Source organism: Oncorhynchus kisutch, linkage group LG15, assembly GCF_002021735.2.
Source record: "Oncorhynchus kisutch isolate 150728-3 linkage group LG15, Okis_V2, whole genome shotgun sequence".
NCBI lineage: Eukaryota > Metazoa > Chordata > Actinopteri > Salmoniformes > Salmonidae > Oncorhynchus > Oncorhynchus kisutch.
The window spans coordinates 54,542,498-54,552,177 of NC_034188.2; the positions used below are offsets into that span (position 1 = coordinate 54,542,498).

The 9,680-nt window shown below is 44.9% G+C and overlaps 1 protein-coding gene across 1 annotated transcript in view; it reads left to right on the forward strand.

Moving 5' to 3' along the window:
* LOC109904780 (leucine-rich repeat-containing protein 75A-like) overlaps positions 1-9,680 on the forward strand; it is a 32,559-nt gene that overhangs the window by 2,115 nt on the left and 20,764 nt on the right. The window contains exon 2 of the mRNA XM_031790536.1: positions 7,108-7,245. Coding sequence (XP_031646396.1) covers positions 7,108-7,245 — 138 coding nt within the window. The remainder of the gene's footprint in view (positions 1-7,107; positions 7,246-9,680) is intronic.

The window sequence follows — 9,680 nt, forward strand, 5'->3', positions numbered from 1 at the left end:
AGGAAATGGGAAGAAACGGGGAGGTGCTACCTGAACTTGGCCAATATGAAACGGTCGTTGTTGTCGTTTTTCGTTGAACAATGTTATGAAATGTTTTGCCTCGGTGTGCCCTGATGAATATGACCCAGCATTAGAATACAGTCAAATGACCAAAGGATATTAGGTCAACTTAGATGACAGATAGCTGTTGGTGTAAATGACTATCTACAGTATCTGCTCTTGTAGGGATACCATAACAAGCCGATGAGATGCATCCTGCAAATCTCACGTCCCTCCCGCCCTGCACCTCCTTTGCCCCTCTGTCAATGGTGTTTGTGAGGAGCGTAACTCTTCCTGGGCTGTGTCATGTTGCTGAAACAGATGCCCAGAGGCTCGGCTCGCCTTCGCTGCTGATGCAATTAGAGGAGTGGCACACTTTATGGCTCCTCTGTGATGCCATTCAGCCAGGCTTGATCAGCCTGTGGGAGAATGGAGAGAGAGGAGGAAAGTAAGGAGAGAGAGAGAGTAGTGGAAAGGAGGGAGGGAGAGGACGAAAGAGGACGAAAGGGGGAGAGAGAGGAGGTCAAGAGGGAGAGAGAGGAGGAAAGGAGGGAGATAGTAGCAAAGGAGGGAGAGAGGATGAAATGAGGGAGAGAGGATGAAATGAGGGAGAGAGGATGAAATGAGGGAGAGAGGATGAAATGAGGGAGAGGATGAAATGAGAGAGTGGAGAAAATCAAATTAAAGTGTGTTTGTCACGTGCGCTAAATACGACAGTGAAATGCTTACTTACAGGCTCTAACCAATAGTGCAAAAAAGGTATTAGGTGAACAATAGGTAAGTAAAGAAATAAAACAACTGTAAAAAGACAGTAGCGAGGCTGTATACAGACACCGGTTAGTCGGGCTGATTGAGGTAGTATGTACATGTAGATATGGTTAAAGTGACTATACATATATGATGAACAGAGAGTAGCAGCAGCGTAAAAGAGGGGGTGGTGGGTGGCGTGACACAATGCCGATAGCTTGGTTAGCCAATGTGCGGGCGCACTGGTTGGTCGGCCCAATTGAGGTAGTATGTACATGAATGTATAGTTAAAGTGACTATGCATATATGATAAACAGAGTAGCAGACAATGCAAATAGTCCGGGTAGCCATTTGATGACCTGTTCAGGAGTCTTATGGCTCGGGGGTAAAAACTGTTGAGAAGCCTTTTTGTCCTAGACTTGGCACTCCGGTACTGCTTGCCATGCGGTAGTAGAGAGAACAGTCTATGACTGGGGTGGCTGGGGTCTTTGACAATGTTTAGGGCCTTCCTCTGACACCGCCTGGTGTAGAGGTCCTGGATGGCAGGCAGCTTGGCCCCAGTGATGTACTCGGCCGTACGCACTACCTTCTGTAGTGCCTTGCGGTCAAGGGCCGAGCAATTGCCGTACCAGGCAGTGATGCAGTGATGCTCTCGATGTTGCAGCTGTAGAACCATTTGAGGATCTCAGGACCCATGCCAAATCTTCTTAGTTTTCTGAGGGGGAATAGGCTTTGTCGTGCCCTCTTCACGACCGTCTTGGTTTGTTTGGACCATGTGGGAAAAGTAGTGGAAAGGAAAGAGAGGGGAGGAAAGGACAGACAAAGAGTAGGAAAGGAGGGAGAGGGCAGGAAAGAGGGAGGGACTGGAGGTAAGTAAGGGAGAGTGGAGGAAAAGAGGGATAGGGAGAATTTGGTAGAAAGAGCTTCTCCTACTAAGGTGCTTTTACCTCATAACATTGATCTCCAGACATAATTAAGAAAGAGAACTTCACTAATCATCCAACTTCGCGATGTGGTTAAGGCCCACATGAAGCTCTATCCGCCAGATCCCACCAGACCTATACACTTTATATTGAATATCGGACAGGATTTCATCGATTGGTTCACTCCTTTTGTCGATATATCACCCTCGAGGGTTATTGATTTTCATTACTTCAACACTCGGTATAATTTGATACGATCAAATGAGTCTCGCATAGCCGTCATATTGTCGCCTTCCCTGTAAACATTTCGAGCTTTGCCAAACTAGATGCCTGGAAATAGAGGCTATGTACCAACCAATCCATGTGCTAACCCATCTCAGAAGATGGAGGTTCCAGGTTGACGGCGCCAGCTGTGTAAATTTAAGGGTTTAACCTGTGGATCATAGTGGTGAGGTCAGACAATCCTCAACCATTTAAGGATTTTTGGTGCACTCATTGATCGTTTCCCCCGCTTATAAATATCTCAGCATCTGGATTGACAAAAAGCTTTCTTTCAAAAAGCGTGTTGACGAGTTAGAAATTAAAATAGGCTACTTCTTTAGGAACCGGTCGTGTCTTTCATTAACTAGCAGAAAACAAATGGTTCAGTCAACATTCATTCTGGTTATTGACTATGGTGACGTCATCTATATGATTATGGCGATATTGTCTATATGAATGCATCTGCTGCTCTAATTGGAGGCAGTTTATCATAGCGCGTTGCGCTTTATTACGGGCGATTGGTTCCAGCACACACCATTTCATTATGTATCAGAATGTGTGCTCCTCGAAGTCTCGTAGATTGATGCATGGCGCTCTTTTTGTCTATAAAGCCCTCTTGCATAGACTTCCACCGTACCTTACCTCATTGTTAACCTTCAGACGTATAAATGACCAGACCCGGACTCCCTTCCATCTCCACCGAGTTCATCTGCTTTGAGTTTTTATTTTTTCGCCTTATGTGGAATGATCCCCAGAATTCCTTAAAGTTGGTGCAATTCAGGCAGATGTTAGAGGGACCATGTGTTTGTTTCAATCATAACAATGTGCTTGTTTCATATGATTGTGTTTTGCTTTTTGGGTTTTGGGTTTGCTTTATATGTAATTGATGTGTATACAGATATGTATAGTGTAATTGATGTGTATACAGATATGTATAGTGTAATTGATGTGTATACAGATATGTATAGTGTAATTGATGTGTATACAGATATGTATAGTGTAATTGATGTGTATACAGATATGTATAGTGTAATTGATGTGTATACAGATATGTATAGTGTAATTGATGTGTATACAGATATGTATAGTGTAATTGATGTGTATACAGATATGTATAGTGTAATTGATGTGTATACAGATATGTATAGTGTAATTGATGTGTATACAGATATGTATAGTGTAATTGATGTGTATACAGATATGTATAGTGTAATTGATGTGTATACAGATATGTATAGTGTAATTGATGTGTATACAGATATGTATAGTGTAATTGATGTGTATACAGATATGTATAGTGTAATTGATGTGTTCATGCAGGGCTCATCTGTGAAAGACACTGTGGTCTCAGCATGACTCCCTGCTTGAATTGAAAAAAAAAAAAAAAAATCCCTGCTGGTTGTTGTTCAGAGATCAGAGCCTCTGTTTACAAGCGTCTCGTAGTAGGACTGATGATTTCGGATCAGTTTTGTATTGTCGACCAGACTGAATTAGATTATAAGGACGGGAGACCTGATCCTAGATCAGCACTCTTACTCTGAGAGACTGTGTAACTATTGGTCCAGGCTGAGATGAAGCCATGGAGGGACACACAGTGTATTATCATGTCATTATCAATCTTCTAGCTCTGGCTCTGCACTCTAAGAAAAAAAGTGTTCCAAAACGACTGTCCCCATAGGAGAACCCTTATCAAGCTCTGCACACTTAGAAAAAAAGTGTTCCAAAACAACTGTCCCCATAGGAGAACCCTTTTTAGTTCCAGGTAGGACAAAAAAAAAACTTTTAGGTTCTAGATAGCACCTTTTTTTCTAAGAGTGTGGCCCTCCGTTTCAAAACACACCCGCTACACTTACGTGATAATGCCCTCGAAGCCGGTGTTTGGAGGATATATTGGCATGGGTGTTGTTAGGCCAGAGACAAGGTCAAGATCTGGCAAACCGTGAAAATATATCCTCCAAACACTGGCTTTGAGGCTATTAACACTTTTATACAACGGGTTACCAACATATTCAAATAATGATTGAATAAAAAACATTTCGATAAATGTATTCATACTATTTCATCCTTCCACGAGATATAGTCCCAACACAAATCTAGGGTTGCTACCCAAGCCGGCTGGTCGTTTGTTTTATCGGTTCGGTTGCCAGAGACGCGACCCAGTCGTTCAGTCTTTCTGTTCTGGATCTATGGACTCGACCCAGTCGTTCATTCTAAATGTTCCATTACCATACTGGCTGGCAACATTTCTTATCTCTTGCTTGCTAGCTAGCCAACTACGGCTAACTTACTATCATGTCAAACAGTGCAGACAGAATAACAGCAAAGTAGCTGCATTTGCATTTGTTGAAACTGTTTTCTAGTGACATTTATTTGGAAACATCCATAATAAGCTGATGAGGCAAGATTTCGTCTGGCATAGAAAATGTGCTCACTAGTCAGGACACTGTTGTTCAGAAGAGCTAGCCAACAACACTGCTACAGAAACACAATCACTTCAAACTGAAGCTGGAAAGACTGCGAAGTAGCTGCGTTTCATTTAGTTTGACCTGTTTTCTATTGACATTCCTTTGTATATTTCCATTAAAATGTATATTAAGTCAACTTAGATGACAGATAGTCATTTACAACAACGGCTGATTCATAATTTCTGGCTGAGAAAAGCTGCCTGTCTGTCTCCTCACGACTCCCGACACATTCATTACTATGGGACAGCTAGAGATAAAATTTGAATATTGAAACAATGTTGCAAATGTAGGAGAGACAGACAGCAAGGATTATACAAATCTCTGCAGTTGAAAACCAAATGCTAATCTAAAAGAAATGGGAGATCATTTCTAGATGCTTTTTATAGTAGTGATCAAATGTATTGTGGAATAGACACTGGCTGGAATACGGTTTTATCCAATCAGCATCCAGAATTAGACCCACCTGTTGTATAATATAGTATAATCACCATGCCCTCAGTCCACACAGCAACAGGTTGGTTAGAAACTAAACTGTTGATTCTGATGCTGTTACTGTTTGTCTTGCCAGTTAATTTGCGGTTAGAAGACCGAAAGAGAGAGAGAGATTTAGGGAGAGAAAGAGATGTAGAGGGAGAGAGACTTAGATAGTGAGAGGGAGAGAAGAGAGAGAGTGCCTGTTCTTCGAAAAAGATGGAGAGACTGGGAGAAGCATCTCAGTTCACTGGCAACCAGGTGCACCCCGTTGTTGCCCGGATACCATGGAATTTCCCATTAAATTGGAATTGATTAATGAAGGGGCAGCTCTGTTAACCCCTAATGTACCGAGAAAAACCTCTTCCTTTCTTTTTCTCCTCTGTCCGTTTGCTGGGTTTTTGCAGGGAATCCACTGCTTTTATGATGAATGTGGCTAATATTGATGTGGAAGGAATACTCTAATGAAAGACAATTTATTGTCCTCACTTCCCCCGCTAACCCCCCCCCCCCCCCCCCCCCCCCCCCTCTCACGCCACCACTTCACAGTTCCAATCATTTTGCGGCTTTAGTTGTCATAGCCGTTCATTTTTAATACCGGACAATTGACATTAAAAATGCATGGCCTTTTCTTTGCTAGAGGGAATTGCTGCTCAAATGTCCTCTTTTTTCTCTTTCCGTCCTTTCTCTCTCTCCACCTCGGTCTCATTCTGCCTTTGCCGTGTTGTTTTTACATCGGCTAGAACCACAGACCGCCCCCGTCACCTCCACCCCTCTCCCCTCACCAATTCGCAGCCAAATCTGTAACTGCAGGTACCTAGACCTGCTGTGCTGTGCCGAAGATAACACACAGAGATGTCAGATGCGTTTCCATTTAGGGGTTTTCTATTTGTAGAGCGGCTTGATTTCTTACCGCTTCGCTCGGCGGGCACTGGGGGAATTGCCTCCCTCGTGTCCTGTGACTCATCCAGCTGTCATGGATGCATGCACACACACGCACACACACACACACACACACGCTCACTCACTCACTCACACACACACACACTCACTCACTTACTCACTCACTCACTCACTCACTCACTCACTCACTCACTCACTCACTCACTCACTCACTCACTCACTCACTCACTCACTCACTCACTCACTCACTCACTCACTCACTCACTCACACACACACACACACACACACACACACACACACACACACACACACACACACACACACACACACACACACACACTCGCACACACTCGCACTCGCACTCGCACGCACACGCCCTCAAATGGCCACACGCCACACAGTTCCAACGTTGTTCATGATGTGGCCCCAATGCTAGGGTAAACAGGGAAAAAAAGGTGTGTGTGTGTGTGTATTGAAACTGCTGTGATCCACCTGTTGATATTCCTGGAAGTCAAGCACATGTGTAGTAGCGACTTGAGTTGTTTAAACCTCTTCTGAAGTGGTTGGTCTCGCAGGTGAGGGGTGAACGCAGGTGAGGGGTGTCCGTGACCTGTGTCAAGGCTCTGATTCTCAGAGAAAGAGGGAGAGAGAGAAAAAAAAAACATGTTTGCTGACCCAGTAGCTAACCTCAAGATAGCTGCGAAGACAAAAAGCAATCCATTGTCTGCCATGGATTGAGCTTCAGATAAAAACATTATTTCCCCACAGGTTTCTACGTTAGGGAGCGCAAGCAAAGCCAAGGTCTTTGCATGAATTGACAAAGACTTCCCGCGCCTGAAGGAAAAGTCGTGTTCCCCTTTCCTGGTGCTGAAGTCTACTATCTGTTAGTGTTTGAGTCAACGCTACCGGATCAGCAGGTTTCAGTGTTAAGTTTGCATTAGCAGTGGTGCATTTGTGAGTGTTTGCACTTTTGTTCATCCCCCCTCCGAGTGCAAGTCAATAAGGATGTGTGCTATTTTCCTGTATGCCAATCAGCCACTGTCACATAAACTAACGTAATATTGATATATCGGATCGGAGGTGAATTCTGTGTATTTTGTAGGGCCCAGAGGTTGTCTTGACAAGGCGGTATAACCTCCGGGCCCGAGGTAAAGGCGAGTTATGGTTTTTGCTGGTCCGGGTCACACGGTTGGTGAAAACAGCTGGCTCTAATCATGTAACCCGGTTCCACATCTCTCTCTCTCTCTCTCTCTCTCTCTCTCTCTCTCTCTCTCTCTCTCTCTCTGTCTGTGTGTAGGACTTGGGGATGGAGTCCACGTCTCTGGATGATGTGCTGTACCGTTACGCCAGCTTCAGGAACCTGGTGGACCCCATCACCCACGACCTCGTCATCAGCCTGGCCAGATACATCCAGTGCCCCCCCAAGACCGGCCCGGTAGGACACCGAAACACTCCATGCACACAGGAACGTGTGAACACGCACACGCGTGCAAGTACACTGTACAGCATGCATACACACACACACACACACACACACACACACACACACACACCCGCGCACAAAATACATATACAGGTGGCTGCAATTTGTGGTTATTGGATGGGATGAGTTAAATGTGAAGTGCGTTGAGGCCTCGTGCACAAAACGCATGTAAACACAATTTGTTATTAATCCATTATAACGTGCTCCTCGCAGATACGCTCCCCCATCACAACATTAACTCTCAGACGTATTTCATTCCGTGTGCTGGTGCAATGAGGCCATCTCTTTTCCTCCTGTCTTTGGGCCGGAAATTAGGTTATAGATATGCTCTGAGTGTGTTTGTGTATGTAATGATGAGTGCATTTGTGTGTACCTCTGTGTGTGTGTGTGTGTGTGTGTGTGTGTGTGTGTGTGTGTGTGTGTGTGTGTGTGTGTGTGTGTGTGTGTGTGTGTGTGTGTGTGTGTGTGTGTGTGTGTGTGTGTGTGTGTGTGTGTGTGTGTGTGTGTGTGTGTGTGTGTGTGTGTGTGTGTGTGTGTGTGTGTGTGTGTGTGTGTGTGTGTGTGTGAGAGAGAGAGAGAGCAACAGAGATATACCATCCAAGCATCAATTTGAGCCAGGGGAGTGGAGGGAAGGACATTAATGACTATCAGAACTCTGTGTTGAGGCCATTCTCTCTACAGTACAGTGTACTGATGATCGGCTGGTGAGATGCTGTAGTTGAAATGGAAATGCACTCACTTTAATGCCCATAGGGATGTGAGGAAGGTCATGCTCTCGCTCTCATCCACCAGTTCCTCAGCGAGTCTTCCACTCATTAACAACCCAAGTCAGAGAATTCATTAGATTGGCTTAAGACCCCTCACGGCGTGAATTAAATCATTGCATTTTTAGAAAAACATCATCGTGCCCAGAAGGATTAAAATGACCTACTCTCATAAGGATTTCAATCTGTTTTAGTTGTATAGATGTATAATTAGATTGAGATAGTTATGATGGATAAAGAAGGATTAGACCTTTTGATTACACCCATGCCTAATCCTTTGCTTTCTCTAACAGGCGTGATTCTGTCTTGCTCACCGAGTGAGATGATGAAAAGAGTTGGCGGTGGGTAGATCGATGTGGCGACTGGGAAAGAGAGACAGAGATTCTCATTATGGAAGAAGAGACATGTCTTGCAGGGAGACGGATAGCAAGAGACGGAGGGAGAGGCGGAGGGAGGGAGAACAGGCAGGCAGACAGACGGCAGGGCGAACGACAGGCAGACGGCAGGGGGAAGGACAGACAGACGGCAGGGGGAACGACAGACGGCAGGGGGAACGACAGACAGACGGCAGGGGGAACGACAGACAGACGGCAGGGGGAACGACAGACAGACGGCAGGGGGAACGACAGACAGACGGCAGGGGGAACGACAGACAGACGGCAGGGGAACGACAGACAGACGGCAGGGGGAATGACAGACAGACGGCAGGGGGAACGACAGACAGACAGACCAGCAGTGCCTTGTTCTCCTATATGAGTCACACTCTGAAAATACTGGCAGCCTTCCGAGCCTCCGTGCTGCTGCTGCTCTCGATGGAGCGAATCCAGCACAATATTACCACACACACACACAGACAGTAAACATCTATATTTGTGTAGTAACCAGTAGTTTTACTGTAGTTTTACTGCATTGTTGGGAAAGCATTTGCAAGAAAGGTATTTCACTGTACTTGTACTTTAAACTTATAGGAAAAGTCTCTGAAAGACCGATTCAGCCCACATTCCTCCTGTTACTGCTCTGCCACAATTTGAACCCGTACAGATGGTGAACCCAGGTGTTTATTTTTGACAGCTCTTTTTCTTTCCCAGTCTGCTACCGCTTTCAGCCCTGTAACAATGTAGCGTATTTATTGAAATTACATTTCAATGCAAACAATTGTATTTTTCCTGTGTGGGAACTGCTTGTGCGGAGTGTTTCACACAGTTAGGCTTCGTGGTAACCCGAAAGGATGAGCGATGGAAGGATGTTATCGATAACACTATGACAACGCATAACACCATGGGTAAACGACTAGTCCACCTGCGTCACGAAGAGAGAGACTATTTTGTTTCTGGGTGCTGATGAGAGAAACAGATTTATGTGTTGATGTAGGAGAGAGAGAGAGAGAGAGAGAGAGAGAGAGAGAGAAAAGCAAGCGAGCACGGAAGGCAGGAAGAAGGAGAGGGAGTAGGTGAGAAGGAGGGCTGGAGAGAGAGTGTGTCTTAGTGTGCACTGTAAAAATAGAAGGTCTCAAAACACCATGATTGTGTAGTGAAACCGTGAAATGTAGTGCCGGTAAGCTTGACATCTGGTGTTTGAATGTAAACCCAATATAAGCGTTTCCTTGCACAAAAAAAAAGAGTT